The sequence below is a fragment of the Platichthys flesus genome, chromosome 9 (genome assembly GCF_949316205.1).
Source record: "Platichthys flesus chromosome 9, fPlaFle2.1, whole genome shotgun sequence".
In the NCBI taxonomy this organism is placed as follows: domain Eukaryota; kingdom Metazoa; phylum Chordata; class Actinopteri; order Pleuronectiformes; family Pleuronectidae; genus Platichthys; species Platichthys flesus.
The window spans coordinates 16,698,762-16,726,335 of record NC_084953.1 but is presented as its reverse complement, the minus strand read 5'-3'; the positions used below and the strand labels follow the sequence as shown (position 1 = coordinate 16,726,335).

The window sequence follows — 27,574 nt, the reverse complement described above, 5'->3', positions numbered from 1 at the left end:
AAAGGATCTGTGTTTACGACACCGACCTTTGGCAGCCACCCGCCTACAATTAATACTCCAGTCCTGCGCCATGTTGACTTCATGAATCCAACGTTTTAGCTGGTATTTCTGCTTGGATTGAATGTGATGCCTTGGTTTCATATTCATAAAGCTGACACGTGCGTTATTTATGCACAAAATATGAACAAATTCATCTTCCGCACTACAGTAATCCCTTTATTACAATGTTTTCCTTTATTTTCCTTTTTATGTATACAATATTCAAAAGCCAGACATTGGAAAAGGTATAATCTGTTATTAAAAATGGCACATTTATTGCTACATTACTGTTATATACAAGACAGTTCTCAACTATATATATTTATATATATTAAAAAAAGAAAGAAATTGAGTGAGCACTGTGAGGACCCTGCAGGTGTCAGTGTCCTCACTCCCCATGATGTAGGGCTGTGTACCAGTGAATGCATTTAACACTCAATAGTCACATCAATTCAGTTCAACAAAGATATGACAAAAAGTTGGAGGAAGCAAGTGTTTTATCCCTGCGCTTTTATATTAAACCAAATCGCAGCACATGGACGCAACACCTCCCATCGTACTATAGGTTTGTGTTAACTAAGTGCTCCTGCAGTGGTCGGGGGTGCTTTTCTGCTATCTGTGTCTTGTCATGACTGGAGAGTAATGATAAGATTCCCCGAAAGATACATCTTTAGCATTTAACTTGCTGCCTAATAGGAAGTTTTACAGAATACTGAATGACGTCAAGTCAGATCTTCCCTTGGAATAAATCCACAAACTTCAGAACACTTTATTGATCTTGTAATATTAATGATTATGGCTAAAGAAAACTTTAAATATAACGTTTTGAAAGAAATGATAAGAGCTTCTCACAAAAAGGTAATTGTCAATATCCACCAAGAGCTGGAAGAGTCAAATATCAGAGGTGAAAATTGTCATTGAAGACGAAATATACTTGATGTTTTACAGAAATAAAATAAGAAATGCTCCCAATCATCAACTCCAGCTGCTATGGAAAGTAAAACTAACGCCCTACACTGAAATTGAAGAAACACATTCACAGAAACATGTCAACGTTCATCAAAAGCAGACAGCCAGAGCCACAAGCAGCATCTCTTGAACCCCGTTATGTCAACTGTTAAAAAATATAGGGCGGGTAGAAAGGAAACTCAGGATCTGGATCCATGACCTTCACTAAAACAGCAGTGTGGACAATATCATCCAGTTGAACATTTAGAAATGAGGAATAAAAACTAAACAAGATCTATGTAACATTTATTTATTTAACTAGATACACTGAAAGAAAAATCTCTTTATACCATTTAAACTTCTTCCTGAAAATTGAAAAAAGCATTAGGAGAAGGGAGGGTGGGGGAATGAACAAGTACCTCTTTAATCTCCATGATAAATGAAATGATATGGTTCACAAAATAAAAACTGTCTTAAATGAAAATACAAGTTCAGGCACTGATAAGGTATCACTCTCCCATCATGACATCTTAAGTCTTGAGAATGAAAAGGCCACACTATTGACTTGTATAGGTCTTTTTCTTCATCTTTTGTAGAAATAAAAACACACAAAATGCTCTACCTCCCATTTGTGATTACATGTTGGTAGAAACCAGTCACAACATGACATGACATGGGATCAATATCACAATAACACTGTTTTGTTCTCCATATTATTCATTACCTTACACCCAATACGGACATCTGCCTCCAAAACAAATGTGCAGGATACTAAAAAAAAGAGACTGTGAGCTGCACACGGAGCCACTTGGTTTAGGTCAGACATTAGAATGAAAAAAAAAAAAAAAAAGTGAAACGAAAAACTCTTACACTGTACTGAGAAAACCAAGGAACACAACTTTGAAAATGAAGGCGATCCACATTTGTATGGTAGCTACATTCAAAAACCAGTTGCATAATTACTGTTTGAGACAAATTTCCCCTTCCCACATTTTTCCCCGGCACCTCGCTGCTAAAGTCAGCGCACTTTAACAAGGTCGCAGCAAAAACTCTGTCCACATAAATCCCCGGCCCGCCCCTCCCCCATGGAAAGAAAGAATTAATCTGGGTAGCTGATGATATGCCTTACAACTAAAACTGGAATAAAGTATATACCAAACGCTTTCAACATTTGTCTTTCATCATCTGTTGACCCTTTTTCCTCTGCAGTTCAATTGTGAATTCAATTTTTGAACATATTTATTTAAATGTCAAATATCCCCTTTTTCAGCTCATCTACAATACACTCTAAACTTCAAACTAATATTGCCATTTATGTAAAAAAATCTACAATGTATAGACTAACAAAAAATATATATTTTTATATATATTTAATTTTGAAAAATGAAACATATCAGAGTAATGTATGAGGTGAATTTACACGTCACACTTCTCTCAGTAAGAACCTTGAGGACAGACTTACTCAGGAGGAAGGTGAAGGGCTGTAATTCAGTGGGAATGCTCGTTTAGGAAAAGAAAGCCTTCGTTACACAAAGACTTGTCTGCTTCAACAACTGCGCACTGATGAGATCCCTCTATCAAAAGGAACCCAGATTTTTTTGTCTTTTTTTTTTTTTTTACAGAAGATCAATTCAGGGGTAAAAATTGGAACTGTTAAGTCTGCTGGCATCCTCAGTAACCCATTTCAAGAAAGTAACAGCACGGAGCGCTGCTCATCACTTCGTCTCAAATGGCTTTTTATACAAGACTTTTCAGGGACCGAAATGCACGACTCAACTTCCAGACTTAACCTATACAACTGTGCTTTGTCTCGTCCATGACTGCTTTAGTACATAAAGCAATACAAAACCCTGAACCTATGACAAGGAACCACTGGAGTTAATACTAGAATTTGTGGTCAACACAGAGGAAGAACAGTTTTGCAGTTGACAGATTCCATCGCTTGGAAAATCCTTAAACTACAAGGAAGGATTCCTCGATTTCCAAGTCTCCAGACTCCTCTTGGGACGAGACTGGGCTCCAGTCGGAGACAGTCTCTAGGTCAAAGTTCCCGTCTTTCATGAAAGCTGCGTTTGAAATGTAAAATCTTTGACCTTTCCTCGCGACCTATTCACAACCCAACTCAAACATTTCATCAAGGAAAAGTCATAGAATTTAGACAATTCAACTTCAACTATAGGCTTGGTTACATAACATATGTAAGACTGTACCATCACGCTGGGAATGACATACATTAAAAATAATTGCTCATACACATAAGCAATCCCTTACAATAAATGTTCCTCATGTAAAGCAATTTGCTTAAATGTCAAATAGAAAACATGTAACAATTAGGCACAAATCCTTGATTTAATTTGTGTTTGATTAGGTCTCCTTTCTTTCACCAGAGCACCTCTCGGCAGTGTGTGAAGTCCCAAATTTGTGGCAGGACGTAAAGTACTCCGGCGTTCCATCATCGTGTGGAATCCAAAACTTGAACAAAACTGAAAATGTATAAAACAAAGCAAAAACTAAAAAAAAGTTCTTCACATTTGAGCTTGTAGTCATGGTTGGGAGTGCGACAAACAGGCTGTGTCAGTTTTGGCAGTATGCATGTGTGTACGAGTGTTTGAATGTGCATCTTGAAACTTGAACGGACAATACACAGACATGTCCACATAAACACACACTGAGAATAATGGGTGGAAGAAAATTGTTAAGGCCACATCCTCTGACAGCCAAGGAAACAGCACCAGATCTGTGAAAGAAAGACAGACATTATGCAGTAGCATTGCTACTAAATAACAACTGCAGAAACACCGTGATGTTGATGCTGACGTCTAAATTCTAATAATGTGGGACAAAATAGCTACATTTAATTATGAACATTCAATTTATTGGTCATTCCTGAGGACCTACCTGGTGTTACATGTGGCCAACTGGATTGTGTCCATCTCCTCCCATACTAGGATGGCCGCTTGAGAGCTGCATCGTTGCTTCACCCACCACCCCAGACACCTTCTCCTCCTCGCGGCGTTTTAAACATGCTGCCTTGGGGTTAAGGTTACGCTCTGATGAAGAAGGGAAAACCAATCAGGCCACATCGGTATAATGAAATAATGTATTAAGTCTACCAATATACTATAGCAGAGTCAAAGCACACTCTATAACCCAAGCATTTTTTTTTTTAAATAAGGTAAAACGCAAGGGCTGACAGAATCGACAATGTTTACAAAATATATTTCTCAGCCTCTGAAGCATATAGACATGAAAAAAAAAATAATATATATATATAAAGAATGCTGCTATAACTGAAGCGCTGAATGCAGTGGAGTGCTGAGCACTAGCGCTTTGGACATTTCTTAATTCTTAGATGATACCGCTTTATAATTATGACACTGCTGCTTTAGGATCTGTGTCAGAGTCTCTGTCAGAGTCTGTTTCCTCCCCACTTCTCTGACCTTAGCTCACTTTAAACTAACAACAAACACCACATCGGTGGGGTGATCAATTATAGGCCAATAAACTATTTAATTAAAGCAATAACTGTTACGTTTCAATATGACAATTCTTATACTCTATTTGAAATGCATGGTTTAAGCACAAATTTGTGAATGAGGCCCAATGTATCTTAATCAGTCACATGTCTTACAGGAGATGCCATATCTTCTGGCTCTCAGGGGAGAAGGATGACATTTCCGCACCCGCACTTTAAGGCTTATAGAGGCATACGATAGATCTGGTCTAAATGGGTTAACAGAGGTAAACATAAGTGTGGCTCCTCTTGCAAACTGACCTCTGACTTGTTGTTCTAGGTTGAGGATGACATTGACGGCTTGGTGCAGTATGAGAAGTTTGGTCTGAGGTTTGTCATGGCTTAGGTGTAACTGGCACATCCTCCCAAGCTCCTTGAAAGCCTCATTGATGTCCCGTACTCTGAGACGCTCGCGGGCATTGTTAGCCACTCGCCGTTCCTTCTCGCGCTCCATCTTCAACTCTGGGGGAAGGTCCTCATCATCTTCTTCATTGTCCTGACTGGTGTCAAACAGAGACGAACTAATCAAATGAAAACAGTAGAAAAATTAGAAATAAAAACATCAAACCAAGAAGTATTCATGCTACACACGATAAACCTTTAGCACCCAGACCAGGACTAAACGTTTTACTGAATGGATGTGCTAAAATGAGATGTGTGGGGAGTTAATACTATACGAACGTGAGAAAAAAATTATCCAAGGAGCAGCATCTCCCACTTCAATGTTGACTCCACAAACATTGGATAAGTTGACTTTCAATGGTAAAAAAAACTGTTGTACCTGCACGTTTCATTGTAATTCAGCTTGAATGAGAATGTTTATTTCAAGCATCTCTGTGATTTGTTGGGTTGTTTTGTACAGTGCAGTTTGTTCAGGGGGTAGTTTTTGAAATGTGTTCACGACAACACATTTTTATTTTAAATCTGAACACTACCCTGCATCATATGACAATACTTTAAAGTGACTTTTAGACAGTGAGGTAATATTTTCCTACAATAATTCTGCCGATTGAAGTTCACATTTTAAACAAACGTGACATAAACATGTGCTTTGAGTAATTGTTTGCCAAGAGGCTGCAAAGCACAAAACATTGATTCTCTATCGTTGAAACTTACTCATCTTTCTGTTCTGCAAGGCTAGAGAGCAGCTGGAGGGCTAACTCCTCCTTTCTGAAAACGTGAAGGGAGGGGGATTTTGACATTGTTAAACATCTAACAGAGACTGGGCTATCAGCACGACACACAGGAAATAGTAGATAACTGAGAAGAATTACACTTAAAAAAACAGCTGAACATTTGGCAGATTTCGTCAAAGGTTTTACTTAATATTCTTATGTCTGACAATTTGCCACAAGAAATTTTCCACCTTTGGGAGATTAACATCTGCACTGGAATTTAACAGCCTGATTCAGTGGTTTTTGGTTAAAAGCAGAAAGGGTGAGAAATACTATGAAGTAAATAATAACCTTACCGTGACCGAATACGTGCTAGCTTAGAGTCCTTCCTTTCATCGTCAGACTTGTCTGAAAGAGAGTTTTCATCATCATCTCTGTCTTCTCGCTCCTCTCTCTTGATGTCTGAGCTGCTGGAGGAGTGTGTAGAGCGGGCCATTCCACCAGGGAGACCTTAGGACAAACAAAAAAACATGAGGATGCAATTCTATAACAAAAGTATTTCCATTTCAAGACATTTACTTCATAACTTCCCCTTTTCTGGCTGGGATACTAGCAGAGGCGCTAAACCAATCTTTAATTTCAGTACTTCAAATGCAAAATACAACAGAGGTTCTGCTAAGTAACTAGATGTTAGCCAAACTCACTGGTGAAGCCTTCTGGTTGACCGGCTGAAGGTGTGGGTCCAGAGGCATGGTGACCGTGCAGGAGAGTGCTGCTGGGAGGAAGACCTGTGGGCTCCTCATGCTTCCCCCCCTGCTGATGAAAGCAAAGAACAATGATTTGAATCTCACAGGCTCAGACAGACCCCACCAACAGGCTGCAGAGGTTCTATCAACCAGAGAAATTGCTCCTACGTGGAGTAATCAAACAGAGCCACTACAAAAGTCCAATTATGACATGGCTAATTAACAAGGTTATTCATATTGTTTAACATTTGTGCAGATCTATGGCTGTTAATTCAGGGAACATAACACATTTTTGAATTTAGGAAAGGATGGTGAATGTATCTTGTACATTTGAAGGTCTTCTGCACAATTTAAGTTACCAACTACCAGTAGATGTAAGCAGGTGTTAGCGACCACTAGCAGATGTTAGGGCATAACTTCAGTTGTGCACCTTAGCGTCTTCAAGTCTTTTGGCCCTGTTATTAATGATACAGGCCGAACTATAGTAAACGCTGAGGCTCAGAAGGTAAATCTTACTGGCTACTGGCTTGTATGGCAGAATATGAAAGCCACGAGGTACATAATCAGCTCTATACCTTTTTTAAACTAAACACTATCCCCTTTAGAACATGGGACAAGGTGCAGAATATCCCTTGTATGCAGGGCTTGTCTGTGGAACCACAGATCTTTGAGCAACCTGATGGTGGATGTTGCAGTGAAACCCCTGCAACCAACCTCCACATTGAAAACTATTGCATCGGTGCTCTGCCGCAAATTCTATTTTTGACCAGCAGATGGCACAAATGAGTGTGTTCGACAGGTTTTTCCCTCATGAAAAGGAAAAACTAGCAAAGCAATTAAAAAATTGTTTTCCCCCTCATCGATTCAAATACAAGGTTAAACTATTGTAAAAAAAAAAATAATGGTTGTACAACATTAAACTGCAATATAAAATCAAGATGCCCCATCAGCCTACATTTCAGTCTCCTAAAAAATTCATGATGTATGTTTTGGTTCTTTTAAGCCAGGTTTTTTCTTATTTTTATACCGGCACAGCATCTTCAACAATCAAAGACTGAGTTAATTGCAGTACTTCCCATAACAAATCTGAATCTCTACTCAAACAGTATAACCACAAATTCCCTTTAGAGAAATTTCAATCCTCAGTATGTTTACGATAAAATTAAACATAAGCACTAATTTACACTCCCCCCCCCCTCCCGCCTCGGAAGTTGCTTTCAAACACATATGAAACTACTTGAGAAGAACGGGTGACTCACCATAGCAGGATGTCTGTTGCTGAGAGCAAGACTCGCATTGGGAAAAGCTAGGGAGAGGCCTCCGAGGCCCCCGTTGTGTACTGAAGACAGCAGGTTGTGCATGTCCGAGTGGGCGCCCTCTAAGCCAGGGCCCACAGCATGGCTACGGAGTACATGAATGGCCTCCTCAAGACGATCCTCCATTTTGTTCTGCTTAAAAATACATGAGACATGGACTTAGATATTAACATAAATACAAGCTAGGGAAAGCTAATACAGAGACACAGTTTAATTATGATTTAAAACCAGGCATTTCTACTTTAGTGTGGGACGAATATAATGCAGCCACTTCATGTTTCCAAAAAACTGACGTAGCAGAACAATATCTGAACATACCAGTGCATGTGGTGGCCCATCATAGTTGGGTGTGGTTGGTCTTTGCCACTGTGACTGAGCTCCTGCAGAGAAAAATATTTGGTTAGTGTTAAGTGTTAATGTTACTTCACACCAGATGAAGCAGCAGACACGTTTCTGTGCTTAAGAACATATAACATGCACAGGATTACTTTAGCTCCAACAAGTTAATCTGATTCATTTCTGTGTGCCAAGCAAAAAAGGACGCAATCAAACTGAACAAGCTAAATTAATTGATCTGGTGCAGGTATTCTGTGGCTGGAATTGAGATTTTTTCCATAATTCATGGTTGTACTGCAGAGTTAAAAGGAATAAGAGGATATAAATCAGCTGAACTCAGTTTACCAGCTGACTTAATACTGCTCTCAGGTCGACATGAATCTGAGATCAGGCCAAGGTACAACAGAACTGATGCAAGTAAAACTAAAATAAATAATGCAAGGATTTTTTTCCCTTCATATTACGGTTAAATATTATGCATAACAGTGTGAATCCCTTAATCCCCCCCTATAATAGTTTTACTTTTTATATATTAGGAGTAATAATTTGCCTCATTATCTGTGTGCATGCGAACTGAACTGTACCTGCAATCGCCTGAGGGGATCCAGGCGTAGACGGAGCTGAGGGGAAGTTATTACTGTTGTGGTCCGATGGATAAATCTGAAAGAAATTAATAAACAAACTCAACATAATGAACATTATTTACTATTCAATACTGTTTCAAAAACGACAACAAAAAAGAAATGCATTTCAATGCAATTAAGTTGAAAGAAATGGAAACTACTGCAGGGCAATATGGAGGACAATGTAACAATATTTTCTACTTATACAATACATGATTAATATTATGTTATACACAATCATTTTAACACAATCATTTTAACAGACTTAATGTTTATTGGTATTTTAGTTCAGTATAAATCCATTATAAGACTTTTAAACTGTTTTTGTCACTGTTGGGATTTTTCTTCAAAATGTTTTATAATGGACTTTCATTAGTTTTGAGTCAAACCATGAAAATACTAAATAATCTACTGAAATGATGTTTTTATTTGTTCTGTTCTTCACAGAAATCTCCTGAAAACATTGCACTGTCACTTAGTCAGAGGAAAATAAAATCCCTGTGAAAACCGTTGTAATTGTTTTATTGCCCAGCACTAATTTACAAAACCAACAGCAAACAGAAAAAAGGACTCACTGAGGCAAGAGCCTTCCCAATCTCATCTCCTGAACTGCCAGCTGTGGTGCCTCGGTTGGCTGCAGAGACAAAATAAATAACGGGAGTCAGATGACCCGTTAATTTCTTTTTGGAAGGAGGAAAAAAACACAGACACATTGTGCGTATATATATATATATATATATATATATATATATATATATATATATATATATATATATATATATATATATATATATATATTTCTATATATAAAATTACTATGGGAGTTGAATCAAGTGACAGATGCATCCCAAGCCTTTCGTGTTATTATCAGTTTATTTCAAAAATCCCTTACACATGATGCCTTCTCCGTTGATGGCGGGTGCGTGGTTGTAAGTGGTGGGGGCCGAATGGAAGCCATTGACTTCGCTGCCGTGCAGAGGATAGTTCTGTGGGGACAGAGGCAGGGGGTGACGCTTCTGGAGAAAGGATACAAGCAGCTTCATAAGAACATACACCTCTCAAAGAGAAATTGTATTAATCTCACGAAGAAGTTTAATTACTCCATATGTGTTAAGTGTTAACAGGTTGATAAAGTAATATATCTCAGATGACATGGTTTATTGATATTAAAATCTTTTCTTAATGTCAGTATGAGCAATAATAGAAGATATACATAACTACAAAGAAAGCAAAACCTGGAGATGAAGTGGAAAAAAATAAGATGACAGACAAAACTAGAATGAGACTTAGGCCGTTTCTACCCACCATCCTGTCCTGGGGGTTAATTGCGGAAAAGGAGCCAGGCTGTCCAATGTGAGGAGAGTTGCCCAGCATGGCAGAGTAGCCAGAAGATGACCAGGGGTCTTCTAAGAAAAGAGAAGACACATTTAAATAAATGAAAACAGCTTCACAAAATGGAATTACAGGATGAAAATGATTTCAGTGAACATTTTTGTAAAGCTTACCTTGCATGTAGAAGGAGCCAGGGTAGACAGCTCCAGGCTTAGCACCAGGATATCCTCCATTGTCTCTGGTGTACTCATCACCAGATGTGGAGGCATACACCTTAACAAACATGGAGACAGAATACAATTAGTCCAAAATAATACACTTGAAGATAGATATTTTACGTTTCTGGATAAATATCGATTTCCTGTGCAACCACAAGCTTTATGAGAGAAGAGGAGTAATTTATCGATCCACCCTATCCATGCTATAGAAAGGCACCAGCTTTAAGTCGCCACAAGATGGCAAGAGGGAGTCTGCCGGTGGTGTAGGTAGGCTGACTCGTCGCCTATGGAGAACAACGCAGCGGCCATGGCATGCTGGGCATAGCTACGGCTTGAATCCCAGTGCACAGTGAGAACTTCCTCTAGCTCCCAGGACCCCGGTGACATTGCACTGCTGGCCTGCAGCCCCTCCTTATACCACGCTCAGTATCAGCTCACACACATACCTTTCAGTGAGCCAACACACACACAAACACACACACCCATGAACACGCCACTTGCAAAATCACATTCTATATGGCTAGAAAATATGGAAATGGTCAACTCGGATCAAACTGGACATTTTATTGAAGCACCTTAAAAGTCCAATCACACATCTGTTGTACATAATGCAGATAAAAATGGATGCTAAGACTCTTCTAGACACAGATTGAAAACAGACATGAGAAGCCTTCGGTTTCTTGTCACCATCGGCTGCCACTTATTCCTTCATTTTTCTCTACTCTACTACAGCACATGGCAGATAGAGGAAGAGAGAAAAGAGAATTGAGGCTACGCTGCAAAGAATGCTAATCCAGAGAAGGGATTTTTTTTCTGTAATTTGATTTAACAGGGAGAAGTGGAAAGGGAATGGAGAGATGCACTTCTAATTACAGAGCCATCTGCCTGTTCCTGGACCACATCCAACTCCACAGGCAGCTGGGCTGAGGAGAGGGAGCGACGAGAGGGAGAGAGATGGGGGCTGGGATCCAGTCAGCAAGAGAGAGCAAGAAAGAGAGAGAGAGATGGCGAGTGCTGTGGGTAGGGGCTGGTAAAGGGGCAAGGGGGAGGACTGAGGGGGGGAGAAATTAAGGCCCTGATGATTTATGAAATCGGTAGAGAGATAAGGGGTGTTGACGGGAGACAGGAGAAGGTAATCTAAATGACTTAAACAAAGCTTGATATGGCCAGGGGAGTGTGAAGGAAACAAGGGATTTAAAATGATCACGGTTAATTCAGGGGAAAACATGACGGAGATGGCTTCATTTAACAATAGGCTTTGAGTTGTTCTTTCATGGGGAACAATGTGGATTGAATCCTGCTGCTCTAGATGGGAACAGAGAACAACACAATGACTGGTGCTGCTGGATAATGTATTCTCAGAAAGAAAGGGGATTTCTAGGGTAAAATCCTCAACTAATAGGGGTTTAATGTAATTCAGGTTATGACCATGTAAAAGGTCTCTACGCTAGAAAACACTGGTTGTGGCAACGGGGTGGGGAGTAGATAAAGATTAACATCAAACTAACCTCAAGCGCTTTATTCGACCACAAAGGTTTTGTGGTTAGTGTAGTAGACAACTAGGGGGCAGAGGAAGAGAAGTTCCTCCATTTGTTGGATTGTTGCAGAGGAGATGGGATGAAGGTTCACAGGGTTAAGGCGATGATCTTGTGTACGGACATTGGTGGGTTAGAGAAGTCAGACAGCTTCGGGGGGAAAATGGTGAAAATGGCGTGTTCAATGCCGCTGTTATTTGAACATTAGCTGATATACAGCATCTTGATTTAAGTGACAGATTTAGATAAAGAGAAAACGAAGAAAGTGTTGAAGAGAAGAAGGAAGAGAAGGAGTGTGGGTGGGAGGAAAGACCACAAGATCATCATCGGCAGTCATTAATCTGGGCTCAGACACGAGGCTAAGAGGCCTCACAAGCACCGCGCCTCACAACTGGGTCACTTACAGGGGGGAGGCCCACCCAGGCCATCATGTGGTGAGGCGTAGGCGGAGGGCTGGGTAAAATGGGGGGGGGGGTTCTCACTCACACCATTTGCACTAAAACCATGCGGCCATCGTTCACACTGCGGGGAAGAAATCTGAGGTTCAGACAGTGAGAAAACGACCAGACCGAGCATTCCTACTCAATCTCTGTGAGAAAAATCACCATGGCGAAGAGCGTCTACACGCAGAGTTTTCAGCAGCCACTTTCACACGACAACACCTTGGTCACAGAAGATACTTCACTTCATTAATGTAAAAGAATTCAAGACATAGATTAAGCAGAGAGTTCACAGAGTCCAAGCGTGATCCGTCTCTGACTATTAGTCGATCTGACTTGAACCCTCCTAATCAATGCAGCCAGCTACTGTAGATGCATCTGTTCTTCTTAAACCACGATAGAGGCAGAATGCAGCCCTACTAACACTTGACATCCTTTCCTACTAGATAACACATCCATGGCTCTGTGATTTGAACCTAGTCAGCCACATAAATCCAGTGAATTTACTTCATCCATGCGTTAAAAATACATCAGCATGGGCATTAATCTATTTCCATGCTTCTGCTAGACAAATGTGCAGGTTTTTGACCCAGCAAACCTTAAAATTCGTTTACATGTTTACATGTTCTCGACAAACACATGCTCATCTTGCTGAAGCCAAGCACCGTACTGAAACCCAGATGCCACATGAGCGGAGATACTAAGTATCCATTACTACTTCATTTTTTGGGTCACTTTTGTCATCTGAGAACTACAAGTAGCATGAGGATGGGGTTACAGAAAATGTTTGTGCAATGGAAGTATTTCCATGATTCAGTGACAGCTCAGGAAGCAAGATAAAGCTCTACTGGCAACTGCAGGGCAGGGTCCTTCTGACACGAAATATAATTTTTGCTGTCTCACAAAGCAACACATCAGCTGGTTTGGGGCCAGGAAGGAACCTGACTTTACATAACAAATATTAAGGAGTTTTTGTTATGCTTTTGTCTGCATCACCAATAAATTACATAGATGGTGGTGGCCCATCAATGTTTCACAATGCACAAAAAATGTATTAACAAATCAATATAAAAAAAAGCAATGTCTTATCAAGTGTTTTTCATTGTTAATTGGAATAATCAAAATTGGCAAAATTATACTTCAATTAAAACAACTTGTTGATATTGTTAATTATCACGATAAATTTCACAACTTGTTGATATTGTTAATTATCACGATAAATTTCACATCATTTAATTTGTAATAATAAAATTAAATAAAAGAATGACAAACAGTCAAACATTTTGCAAACTCAAAGAAGATCAATTATGTGTTGTATGTCCTCACTGTGCACAGTCTATAAGCATTATATAATAATATAGGATTTTTGTTATATTGCTATTGGTGACATCAATAATTTTTTATAATTATTGATGTTGTTTTAAGGCCTAGTGCTCAATTGAACACAATGACCAAGGACCCATCAGTCATAGTCGAACTGATCATCAGGAGGACCAGGAGAAATCTCTTCCCGCTGGTGGCTAATACACTATCAAAACATCCAGGAAGTTTTTGTCTTCTTCAGCAGGCAGGCAGAAATCAACCACACACTGACCCTGTGTTTATGGTCTTGGTCTTTCAGAGTGAACATGAGAGTTTGCATGTTCCAGTCTGGGTTCACGACTTCTACTACAACATCTAATTCTGTGAGAAACACTATTCATATAAAAGAATCTGCCTCTGTGTCACTGAAGATCCACAGTTGCTGAAAGTGTACGGAAGGAAAAGCTGCTAATCAGCACACATCAGTCTTATCTAATGAATATAATATATAAATGGGCACGATGGGGACAACTGAAACTGTATTCATTTCTTTGTCACGTCACTTTACAGTAACAGTAGAACTCATTCAGTATAATCTCAAACATCCATCAGTGACTAGTGTATCCAGCTATGTGTGGAACTGCCAACAACACACAAGCTGCATCAGCTGCTGGAAATTCTGGGCCCACTGACAAAATGTGACACTTGGTAGAGTAAAGTAGATTCTGCAAACTTCTTAGACCTTAGATTTAGGTTCAATAACACTTCAGGATAATTCAGTTGAAATCCATATGAATTTTAGGACCAAACATCAGAATAACAATTTTCATTAACCAAAACCACAAAATGAACATTCAAAGATTAATTTGCTATTTAGCCAAAAACTCTTTACTTTCCCCTGTAATGATGTGAAACAGATAAAAGATTCAATAAGAGATTGGTAAAGCCTACGTCTTAAATTATAAGTATTGAAGAAGACAAGTTACCAGACTTGACAAAGTAGCTCAAAATTCTATAAAAGTGCTTGTCTACATGACAACCAGACCCCAAACAGCACTTGACACCACTCGAGTGTAGTGTAGGGACAACCACAGTGATGGTGTTTATTGGGACCTGAGTTGCCTGACTGTCAGCTTGCGGAGAGTTTGACTGAGGAGGAGATCTTTAGCCCTGTCTATCACAGAGTTGCTCAAGCAGAGTGAGGAAAGCAGTGAGTGTGTGTCTGTGTGCAGCATGTGCGTGTATTGAGAGAGATAGGTAGAAACACAGAGACAGTGAGGACTGGCTGTGAGCTGTGAATGTGAGCATAAATAAGCACTCACCGAGGATGGCAAGCCGGGGGGTTTCCGAATCTTCTTTGGCTGGGTGTCTACATACGGGCAGACAGAGAACCAGTAAAAAGGTGAAAGAGATAAACCAAAACACAAAGAAGGATGTAGCAAAGACAATGTGTTTGCTCGTGTTATGTCAGTTCAGGTGCAGTTTCTTCATGCGCTCACCCTAATTTACACTGAAAAATTGAAAAACAAGCTGCGGCAAGTGTATGCCAGCCTGAATCTGTAAGTCATATTTTGAAAAACTGAAAGAAAAAAAAATGAAAATAAACTGACATTAAAATTGAAATTTGCTCCTTTAAATTTCAGCAGCGGTGGTAAGAGTCAACATTGCTTCTAAAACAGTTAATCAATCGATCAAATGTGATTTGTAAAGCCCATGTTCAAAAATCACAAATTGTCTCATTAGGGCTTAATCCATTATCATTATTAATAGTCATTGTACAATTAACGAACAACTCTTGTGATAATCTATTTATTATTAGAATTATTAAAAAAATACCAATTATTTGTCCTTTCTAACCTTTTAAAATGGAATATTTTCCGCTATACTAATATGCCATAAAACAAGCATCTTTGTAAATTGGACAATTTAAAAAAAATCTCTGCGAAATTGTTATAAACATTTTGAACCTAAACATTAATCAAAACAAAGAAAATATACAGCAAATAATCAAGTAAGGCAAATTATGGAAAAATTTTAAACAGACAAAGAACAATTCTTGATAATTCTCAAGCCTATCTTACCTATGCCTCCCTCAGGCGGCCTTCTCCTGGGGTTGTTGGGGTATGATTGGTAAAACTGGGAGCCAGGCTTAAGGCCAGAGGGAGACATGGCATCTGGGCTAGGCATCGCTATGTCACTGGGAGGAAAACCAGGCTAGACAAGACAGAGAGAGTAAAGGTTAACATACAGGGGCATGGGAAAACGCAGCAGAAACAAACAACCTCTGTTCAAGGAAACGAAGATGGTAAATTCAAAGTGGTTAACATGAAAAGAGAAGTGAAAAAGGAGGGCTTCCTTTACACTGAAAAAAAATATGAATGTATATTTAACATAGGCATAGCGTTGTAGTGAATAAGTAACATACCTGACTTCCAAAGGGAGGGTACGGTGGCCTCTCATTTTTACCTGGAGGATAAAAGTGACGATTATTTATGCTAGTGAAACCCAGAGCTGTGTACACATATTAAGAGGCAATGATGTGTGCTCTAACAAACGAAAAGTAGGTTTTCTAAAGTACAAAAAGTCCAGAGATGATCTCCCCCTTTCTGTACGCTCAGCTGCATAAAGCTGCCTGCCAGACAAAACCCCAGGGAAGGTTTCTGCTTCAGTGCCCTAACATCCCCAACACTCAACGACTGAACGCAGGCGCACACACACAAACACACACGCACTTACGTAGACAGACATACATATTTTTGCCACACGGAAAACAATTCTGTAGTCATAACAAATTACGCAGAACAGTCCAATTGGCCATAATCAACATGTTTATTTTAAAACTGGAGTGAGACAAAGCAACATTTCTGTTGGCACTAAGAAGCAAATTCACCCAATTTATATACTCATCTTCCTAAAGTGCAAAACAAATTTGCGTGGTGTTTTTAACCACACAAGTCACTTTTTAAAAAATGAGCTTACCTGCGATTCCTGAACTGATGAACGGAGAGGACAAGCCTTCATGCTCACTATAGTGGGATCCTTCGCCATATCCCTGCAGAAACCAAATACACCACAACGTGAGAAGCCTTATAAAGAGCATACATGCATTAAACTCGGTAAATAACAAATGTAAATGACAACCCCTGTTTAAGGTCATACCCAACTTGTTAGCATACCTACATGGCTTAGCAGTTTCCCTCCCTCTGCTTTTCTGTTTAACTAACAGGATCCATGCCAAACATATCTGCATCAGCTCTTGGGATTCAAACTGACTTTCTTAATTATCAACTTGTGGTAATCAAAGCCTGCTGCATCTATTTCACCCCCTGTTCCTTGTATTTACACAAGAGTTGTGCCAAGACATTTACGGCGGATGTGAAGCTGCAATTACTGGTGGGCTTCCACAGAGGTTCTGGGCTAACATAGCGCTTGCCAACGCGGAAGCCTGAGCCAAGGTTATTAAGTATAAAGTAAAACTACCACTTCAAATCAAACATGGCACACTGCAGGAAAAAAGCACAACAATGTTGTGCTGGTTGGGGGAGAGAGAATGTGTTCATCATGCAAGTGTGTGACAATATCATGGCATCTGGTGTTAATGCTTAGATGTCCAAACTTAAATTCATGCATGTGTGTATTTAAATCTTACCCGTCCTTGGCTGAAAGAGGAACTGTTCTGTTCTGCCGGGCCCCAAGACCCAGAGCTGCTACGCTCGTCTATTGCTGAAGAGAGAAAGACATTGTTAAAATCGACACGTAGGGACACAGGAAGCTGGTCTGATTGGATAAAATGATAAAGCAGTTTGGGGAATGTGGGCAATCACCAAATAAGAACATATAGTTATCATCCTATGTGTCACTGCAGATATGTAGTAATACCCTGAAGTTGGAGCCATATCAAGGAAACCTGTCACCACATCCTACTCTCAACATTTGACGTTCTTAAGTGGCCACAATGGGCCTGCACAATCCAGGAGATAGCCTCACTTCTGATCAAAGACGCTGTCGCATTCGAGATGCAATGCAACATTCGACGAGTTCTAGAGAAGAAAAATACCACATAGCAAACACTGCTCATCTTAGCGATTAGCGATTTATGCAGACACTGAATGGCAGAAAATTAATCATTCACATCCCTTATGTCATCCAAGAAGATAAAATGTCATCTTAACCACACTTCGATTCCTTTCTCTCAATTTGACTATACAAACGTTACATAACGTATTATAAAAAATGCAAAAACAAAACATGAATCACTGTATTTAAGGGAAAGAAAGGGGCAATGTGTGTCACAAAGGAAAAATACAGCCAAAAGACTGGTGGAGCAGAAAACTCCAAAATACCCCCATCATCCCCTTCTCCCTGTCTTATGCACTAATGCTATCCAGCCTCTCTGGAGACACAGGGCTTAATTGCATGCTGATTTGCATAATTGTGCATATTAATGAGGTTTCCTTATGAATATTCATATTTCGTCTTTGATTTTTGCCTAATTAAAAAAATGTGTGTGAGAAAGCAATGAGCGGGTGAAAGGAGAATGCAAGGGGACGAGAGGGGGGAGGGAAAGAGAGCAGTAGAAAGAGGGAGGAAGGAACAAGAGTGAGAGGGGTCTGGGTGAGATCAGCCTGGCTGACGAGTGAGAATGAGTGATGAGACTAACAGAGCGGTGCAAGCACCTACACACGCTGCGACAGCCTTGATCTATGGAGCTGATGCCGGTGGCATGGAGAATCAGGCGAGCAGGGAGGAGAGGGGACCTCAAAAAGATCGGCCTCGCTCGCTGTCACATCAGCCCCACTGAAAGTCCACGGCCATAATACACCGCTTCACCACCATCAACCATGTCCATGTACAGGACAATGGTGATGGGTTCTCTGCTAAATTAGGATGACAGACTTTATACAAAGACACTTAAGCCAAAGCTTGGTGCCAGGTGAGGTAATTCCAAATTAGCAAGATAAACATCCACTTCAGAGAGGAGTCATCAGCAACAAGATGGTTTGCACACAACTGATCTATGAATTATTTTAACGCAAACCAAGTAAATTTGCTGCAGCTGTAACAAAAACATCTGATAAACTACAGGTATTTTCACGAGCTAAACACAAAAAAGGCTGTAGAAAACACACTAAGTCATACAGTACAACTGTCAACAATAAACTGCACCGAGTAGGCTTTCTAAGCTAACAAGTAGTCAGGAGTACAAGTTCATAATCTTCACAGCTATTTTCAATACAACACTCATCCGCCTATGAAGCCTCCATTTGGCCAGCGGGGGTGCAGAGGATAGAGCGAAAACGCGGCTGTGCAGGAGAAGTCTGACAACATTGTTTCACACTTACTGGAGTAATTAACTCGGAGGCAATTAAAGCAAGGTGGAAAACTGCTGAGGTGAAATGATGTTCCGCCAGACTAGAAGAGCCCGACAACAGAAGAAGGATATTTCCATTGTTCCTCTCTCGTCTTGAGTATTACCAGACAAATGGAGTCACCACTGGCAAACAAAATGATAAAATAATGCAGTATGGTCGTATAAATCACCCACATTTCACTGCCTGTTGTAAAAGAAAAAATTTAAAAAGGCAAATTTACAGCTGAATCAAAAACAAGATAAGTTCCATTTCAAGTGGGTCATTCTCAAAGACAAACTTCTACTATTGTCCTTATTAATCACTAACTCTTACGCTTTTCAAACAACCTGAAAACTAAGTAAAAGTTTGTCTTTATAATATTTCATAAAAGAAAAATATAACTTAAAGCTACCATGCTACACCACTATTGGATAATGAAATGCCTTACTTTAAATATGTCTTATAAGAGCTGTGAATAATAATAGAGCATCATTAATTTAGTGTAACAGAACACACTAAAACATACTTTTCCAGTACCTTGGAATACAAATATTAGTGAATGAGTTAAATAGTTTCCTAGTGTTTACTTATACATTCTCCAATCGTTTGGGTCCAATTGTGAGGAAAAAAGATTGCTGTATGAAGTTTTTTATTTATACATTTTTATAAACACTAAGTGGTTACTGTGACCCGTCAGTATTTATAATTAGAGGACATCCAGGGGTCTTCATAAACACAGCATCATGCATGTGTTTACTAACAAATGTAATAAGAGAATTCATGCTTTTGTCCAACAATAGACAATTACAATTGTGCTGCTCAATTGTTAATACTTGCTGTGTCCATGATGAAGAGGAATTATTCTCCAGGAAGTGTTGAATTAGCGACTACTTAAATAGACAAATAAGAAGCTGTAAAAGATGTGGTGTTGGAAAGAAAACAGGTTCTCTGATGATACAGCACACATTCATCCAGATTTTGACATGGCTACTGAGAATGTACTTCCATTGAAAGTCACGAGGTAAGACCAATACTGACACAAGTCCCCAAAAAAAATATTTATTTTCTGAGCCTGAAAGCTTTCTCACAGCTGCAGGCTATGAAAACCTCTAATTTCGTAAAAGAGATCTTTGAGATTTCCTCTTTCTTGAGGTCTTCGATTTTCTAACTGCAACCCACCAACACACAGAGAAATATATGACCGTGTGAAGGGTCACAATTCAGAGGGCAAAAGTCAAACCTAACTAGTCAGCGAGCCACTGGGTGCGACCACGTGTAATTTCACTGTGTTTGTTGTGATCTCTGGGAAGTGAGCACGTTGTGTCCCGTGCATGTGTGTTTGTATGTGAGGGGGGGGGGGGTTGAAGACGTTGCCAGCAGCTGCAAAGGTGACAGAGGGGACGCCTGCCTGAAGGCTTGTGGGCTTGGCCAGCTCCCACCACACACCATCACACTCAGCCGCCCGTGCTTCTCAAACCTCCCACACTTCTTGCCAATCCTCTCCTCTTTTGCTCTCTCCCCTCCCCAAACACACACTCGCGCACACTGGCCACTGAGGAGGGGAGAAGGACGCTTAATGCAATTAGCACCCCTCTGAGTACTTTTGTGTTGATGAATAGAGGTGGTCTGGTGGTCCACTGGGCTGCCCACTGCTGTTCCCGCGCTGCTCACTCCCTGAATATACAAGCTGCCGAGGTGACGTCATAGATGGACATTGTTCTTTAATGGTCATCATTTTATAATAAACGGATTTCCTGGCCTATAGCCATATAGTGTTTCAATGAGTAGTGTGCAATGGCTTCTGGGTCCCAAAATATAATCCTGTTAACAAACCCAGCCATTGTATAATAATAAATCAATTGAAAATATAAGAAATCACATTCACTTTATTTGTCCAGTTTTCCGCCACAGATGTATGATGTAAATTAGTTTTCTTCCCAATATATACAGAATATACTATGTACTACATTTATGATACCATACTAGTCCACAAGAAACTCCTGGGCTGGAATTAGCAGATCATCTACCAAGGGCTATTCGAGGGTACCAGCAGATCGCCCAAAGTTTAACGTGCTAGCTTGAAGTATCGCATTAAAATGGGTGTCAATGACCAAGGGCCACACTTTAGGACACAAGCCGGGGGGAGGAATTAACTCCTCACTGCTTAGTAATTGCCTGCTGTAATAGAAACAAACAGAATCCTCCCTTCCACAGGCTGATCCCTATTCAACAAGCCCTCTCTTCCACTCTGGCCACTCACTGCATGCTGGGCCAGTTTAAGAGGCTGTGAGCTGGGGGTGAGGGACATTGTCTCGGACTCAAGCCATTTCCTGCAGATCAGTGGGGGTAAGAGCCCTGTGCCGTGTTAAGGGGAGGAGTGTTTTACACTTCAGGGTGGGGGAGTTGTTTCAAGTCCATAAGCCCCCTTTTTTGTCTTTGTTCCTTAGTGGCCAAGTTCTCACTCTGGGGAACACAGGGGAGTGTGACTCGATTTCACACGCCGGGTTGGCAGGGTGACAGGAACCAAAGTAATCCAACTTACTAATAACATTCAGGAAAAGAAGAAAGCTAACCCAGAGGCTTCAGGTGATTTGGGGAGGGGGGGGGGGGGTTAAACGGCAGCAAATCAGAACTTCAAAACAGTTAAATAAAGCTAATCTCAAGGAAGGGATTGTTAAACTCAAATCCATTTAGATGTATTAATAAAGCAGAGTTTAGATTTTTATAAAAATACTATTCTGGGCCTCGAGAGATTTAAAGCCACAGTCCATTTTATCCATGTCCCAAAGACGTGTCAATGCTATGTCCAGGAAAGTTAAGGAGCAAAAATCAGTTATTAAAAAGGATTCAGTTTTCTACATAGATTACAATCAAGGAATCAGAACATAAAAGGCCCGAACTACACCTCAGCACGTTGCTAAATGGTCATATATTCAAACACTACTTGCATCACTCAATCTCTGTATACAATCAGTTCAGGATATAAGTACAAGCACAACTGTTCCATCTTCTTTGAGCATGACATATAAAATTTACATCTATAACAAGGTGGTGTAAGATCTCGAAACAAGTGAAACCGAAACATGCGAAATACCACAGGGGTTATGAGGGAAACTTTTTTGAGTTGACCTTTAAAAAGAACTTGCTTTACTCTATCAGCTGTAATCTGAAAACATGTTTATTGGTTGCCTAAAAAAAAAATCATAGATTTCTTCATATTTAATTAGTATATGGTTGCTAAGCAAAAACTTACATGTAGCCAGAGCAATATCACTTATATATAAGCACACATAGTGATAAGTAAAGTTAAAAAAGGGGGGGGGGGGGGGGGGGGGGAAATACAAATCTGAAATTGAGTCTAGGTCTGTACTTTGAGGGGAGAAACTTACCTGATCCGCCAAACTGACTGCTGGCAAGTGTCATTGTCCTGTTCTTCCCATTGGCTACTGGAGGCGCGAACATCTACAAGACAAGAGGAAAGATACTGTAACGAGGAAATCAAAAGGAGGACACACTTCACACATTGTATTTCCATCATGAACATCACACACTTGTATAGCTTTAAAGGTTTTTTGCCTCAAGGCACTTCAGTTGAAAGGGATATATTAACTATTCCTTGATTGGTTAAATGGTTGATTTAACCGTGGATGACTTTGATTCAACTGGAAGAAGACTATCAAGCTATATTAATCCTCAAATCATTATTTGCAAATGAATGCATTTAAAAACACTTTGGTTTTATTTTATTTATATACAGATGAAAGTTTTTGCCCGTGAAAAATACAGCATTTTGAAGCTAAAGCTTTGAGATATGAAACCAGAAGTATAAAGTAATTTAGCTTCTAAAACACTGACGATGAGCCCATGAGCTCAGTCAGCGAGCCACTGTGGGCTTTACCATGAGGTTATGTTGTGGTCTAAGTATCTGCTGATGGGGATCTTTCAGTGACATGCTCTACGGTTCAAAGCAAACCGTTTTGTAATTGGGATACCATAAAACAATCTGACAGTACCACGTATGATCTTAAAAAACATTTACAAAAACAAAAACAGGGTATGGTCTAAAGCACTCCAAAATAAGCGAATTGGAAACCAACTTTGTTTCCACTACATTTGATCACAGATCACTCCGACATGTTTGGCTTTATTCAAGGTCCGTGTCTAACGTGCATTTTGGTGACCAGCCAGCTAATAAACAAAGGAGTCAATTTGTTTGTACAATGTTTGACGGTTCCTCACCCACATTGCAAATGTCATATTTTGACAAAAACATCTGCTGATATAAACTGGCAGCTGGTCAATCTGAGCTTTTCTAAAAACAGACCCAACTGACTAATGAGAACCTCCCGTAAACCCCCTTCACAACAAGGAGTGTTTTATCCTTTATCCGGGGACATTTATTTTAAATAGCAGTGCTGTGGCGTAGAATATGACTACAACTATCCGTACAAGTCAAAATAGTGTCACAGAAGACAGCTTTACAAAAAAATGCCCATCAGTGCATTTCCAAAAATCACTAAAACAAAGCTAACCTTGATAATTTGTAGTTTAAACTCCCTGTGACTCTAGCAATGATATGAAAACTTCAGTATTCGCCAGAATGCCGGCGCTACAGTTCGGAATTACCTATTTTATCCCATATATAATAAATTCATTTATAATATAAATTTTCCACAGCAAGCAATTTAGCTTTTCCGTCTCTACATTTCCATATAGGAGAAGAAATGCCTAGTTTGTTCATTTTGGTTTATAAGATGTTTGTGTTAGCCAAAAGCTCAAAAAAGGGCTTCATAGCAAAATGAAAAATAGGTAAATAAAAGTTAAACCAAAAACCTCTATCCACTTTATAGATAATGTCTGGAGGAAACCTCTGACAGCAACCCTGAAAATAGTTTCCTCAAGACTAAAAATACGACAACGAAACGTAGAAGCTGTCTGCTCAGCACAGTTCATACAGCATGTTACCTCCCCACCTCACCCTCAGATTCTGTTAATAAGACAAAGAGGTGAAATTATTCCCAACATCTCATGCAGTCATTCCTGATTTCTCTTGTTGTGTTTACCGTGGGTACCAGTTGGTTTCAGAAAGGTTCAACTTCCTTGTTGCTGTATATCTGCATCACCTACATAATTGAGTAACCTACATTTAAAATGTGAATCATTTTCACCATTCACCCTGAGGTATAGCAATATTCTTCAAAAGAAATTGGCACTAGCTCTGTGTGCCAAGAATGAGGGATGGAAATATCCTCAGCTGACATAACCTGTTGTTAAAAAAAAAAAGGTTTGGAGTTAGATATTGCTGATTTAGAGAAATTAAGCTTCCCACCAAAATTCTTTCCACGCCCCTTTCCCCAATTCTCCAGACCTCCAACTTTCTTCTGCTCTCACCCAGACCTGTATCGCATTCTTTAAAGCTCTTTCTCCCAGTGCCACCCACCTACCACCCTGAACCACCCAAGACTGCTCTCCCACTCTCTTACCGCACTGAAATCCAGGAGGTCGTTGAGTTCCTTGTCAGTTCCCACTGCAGCCATTCTTTGCTGCTGTTCGTTCATACCCTTCAGTCTCTAATAAACCCTATGAGAGAAATTTGCAGATACAGGGTTTTAATGGCACTAGCAAGCACAAAGAGAAGTTACATGTAGTTTTTTAAATAAAAAACAGGGGGATGATGGTAATGAATGATTTGAACTACTCTAGCTTTGCCATCACAAATCTTGTATTAACCCATGTGATAATGCATATTGGCAAGTTAATCTCCCTAAAGATACTCGTGCTGGGGTGCACTTTGTAGCAGTTTTCTTTAACAAAAAGCAACTCTCTCTCACTCTCTGCCATTAAGTCTAATGTATTCTATTATTAATTTAAAGATAAAACTATATCCTAGCGAAAGCAAATCTTGTATACCTGTAAAGTAAAAAATATGAGAACCAGTGACCGCCTATTGAGCCTCCGTAGGCCGCAACCCAAAGCTCAAATTACAAAACACGCTGAACCACGGACCTACGAGGGAAAACACAACCTACATTTTAGGCAGGTCTACTGAAATAATGCTAATTTTTCCAAGACACTGCCTTCACATGCAGGAAGCACAAAACACTCTGCCATGAAATGATGAATACTCTGCCTTTAGTCAAATCACTACCAAGTAATGACTTCAAGTAAAAGAAAATTGTCTTTCATTTGACGCAACCCTGGCAAATAACGACCATATGTCGATCATTGCTACATAAAAGAGAATGTAATACATTTACAATTACAGACATAATTAGGACTATTGTTAGCCCAAGGAAATATGGGTGAAAGGCAGAGCTAATGACTATATGCAAACACATCATTACCAAATTACCATATGTCAACTCAGAAAGAACCTTGTCAAATGACACAGTGAGCATGAATACTGGATTTACTCTGTGTTTTGCATTCCAACGCAAGCCCGAGGCCGCTCTCTGATGCTGAGCGGTGGTTCTGCAAGCCTCACCGGGAACTAGCGGTAAGGGGAGCGAGTGGAGAAACAGAGGCACTTGACACCAACAGGTGGTGTGCTTTTACAGCCTCTTTTGTGACACAGAACTAGCATAAATAGATGCAATGAGGGGGAAAAAATAAATAAAAAGATGGATATCGCAGACGAAATGCAAGTTTAACAATGTTAACAAAGAAAACGCAGAAGATTTGACTTTATATAAAGAAATAACAATATCAATCTTGTACCACTTGAACACAAAACAGACAAAATAAATTTAATTCAACATATCTTTTTCTGTGTGTATGAAATCAACACTGTTCACTTCTTGCTCTTTATAGTGACAGACAAGGAGTGCAGCCCAACTCCAGTGAACCCAGGCGAGAAGAACTAATTTAACCTTGAGACAAGGGAAGGAAGTGAACACACAACACATCGGCCAAAATATAAATAGGCTAGGAACATGGCTGTCAATGTTTTTCCAAACTTCTGGATAGGCCGGGCTTCAAAAGACTTGAAGACAAAACTTTATATTCCTAAATATCTTTATGGAACTGGGGCAAACGGAGCAGAGCACATGGAGGGGCTTAATGTAACAAAATGGCATCTTCAGCTACTGCTGGATCAATATTTGAAGCAAGCAGATTAGGGGTCTTTGTCACCTCACACAAGGCAGAAGAGGCAGGTCACTCTTCACTAAAGAGCCTAGTGAAACAAACCACCCGCTTAAACAAAAGCCGAAAGTATATAATAAAAAACTTCAATATTTACAATAAATCTATTAGGGCAAACACAGCTCGAATTTTGTTTACCACTTAAATTTGTTTTTTGTTTTGGACCATGAGTCAGTTTTGGCAGTGGTTTTGAAAACACAGCAGTGAGCCAATTCAAGTTTTTTCTACACCATGTAATTGTGTATTTTTTTTTTTTACAATTCAGTGCCAATGTGATTTGCTCTTTGCTGCCACCTGCCAAAACAAATGTTAACATAAGAGCAAAGTAAACAACTATAACATGCCGTTTATGTCAACGCTATTACTACTGGAGGAACAACGTACCAAAACAGAAAAGCCACATTCAACTGTTGATCCTAAACGCAGCGGCTGTTAACATCCAGTGCCAGAAAACGTTATTATTATTATAAAATAAAAAAAATGGCAATAATAATAAACACTTTTTTGGGGGGGGGGGGTCAAGCGGTTTAGAACAATGACAATAAACACGTAGGGCACCACAGGATGTAGGGCTGCACATTATTTGATCATCTCCACTAGGCCACATCCAGGGCCAGGCTGACTGCTGGCAACTAACCCATTCACCATTAACGTGTCTCCCCCCCAAACTATGTTGACATCAGCCTCACATCTATTTAAAAACAAAACCCCTGTCTTCCCGGTGAGAACCCCGAAAAAATAAAAAGAAATGCGCGTAGAAACAAGCGCAACAAGGGGCAATGGAAGGTTGGAGAATATAAAAAAAAGCGAAATATTGCTGCAAACTTCAGGCACCGAAAACACAGAGTCCTCCTTTCCTCCACATATTGAGGTTCAAGTCGAGCAGTGAGGGAGGTGAGTGGTGGAGGCGGTGGGGGTGGGAGCAGGAGGAATTTCCTGCCAAATGTATAATAAAATAAAGTCTAGCTGGTAGCCAGACACTTGCACAGAGGCATGTTTACAGGGCGAGCAAATGGCTTTTTTTTTTATGGAAAAGTTTGTTTCGCGAAAATACGCGCAGGGCCCCACCAACACAAAGTTTAGCTCAAATGCTCGGCGGCGTTCAAAGACTTCATATTTCCACACACGCAGGCTAAAGCTAGCTGCGGAGACACACGGTGGAAAAAAAAACAAAATGAGGCTCGTTAGCAGAGGAGAAACATTTAGAGGGGTCTTTTCTGTTTAAATGCAGGACAAAGGAGTAGTTTCCTCCTCTCCGTGGTCGAGGCGGACACCATCACACACTCAGCTCGCCACCTCAAACCAGACGGGGGTGGGAAAAAAAACTTAACATCCCCCGCTTTAACCACACATTCCCGAAAAACTTTTCGAAAAATCGAGAGGCGTCGAGAGAAGAAAAAAATGAGGTGCCAATGAAGCCCGGTCGAATTCATGCAAGTTGCCCGCGAAACGTGAAGTGAAAGAGTGTGTTTTTACCTCTCCTCTCCGAGTGTCTGGTATCCAACAGTAAAAAGAAAAGAGACTCGCAGGAGGAAAAACATAAAACTTCAAGAGAATCTCGACCTCAGCGCATGAAACGCATTGGAGCACAGTGGACAGTCTTCCTTTTGTCCCGG

The 27,574-nt window shown here is 40.0% G+C and overlaps 1 protein-coding gene across 10 annotated transcripts; it reads right to left on the bottom strand.

Moving 5' to 3' along the window:
• Window positions 1–211: 211 nt before the first annotated feature.
• On the bottom strand, window positions 212–27,574 carry tcf3b (transcription factor 3b). 10 transcript variants are annotated; one of them, XM_062394861.1, is made up of 21 exons: window positions 27,435–27,574; window positions 24,299–24,395; window positions 22,205–22,277; window positions 17,114–17,187; window positions 16,444–16,516; window positions 15,890–15,930; window positions 15,546–15,678; window positions 14,787–14,833; window positions 10,143–10,242; window positions 9,943–10,043; window positions 9,530–9,653; window positions 9,213–9,271; window positions 8,599–8,674; window positions 7,997–8,058; window positions 7,622–7,813; window positions 6,321–6,432; window positions 5,973–6,126; window positions 5,618–5,671; window positions 4,763–5,022; window positions 3,886–4,037; window positions 212–3,724 (listed from the first exon to the last, which is right to left on the bottom strand). In XM_062394861.1, the coding sequence occupies exons 2-20, from the start codon at window positions 24,371–24,373 to the stop codon at window positions 3,892–3,894; spliced, it is 1,956 nt and encodes a 651-aa protein (XP_062250845.1). In that variant the 5' UTR covers window positions 24,374–24,395; window positions 27,435–27,574; the 3' UTR covers window positions 212–3,724; window positions 3,886–3,891. The 10 variants fall into 10 exon arrangements, with proteins under 10 accessions (XP_062250845.1, XP_062250848.1, XP_062250847.1 ...); XM_062394864.1 differs by having other exon boundaries at window positions 4,763–5,001; XM_062394863.1 differs by having other exon boundaries at window positions 6,321–6,429.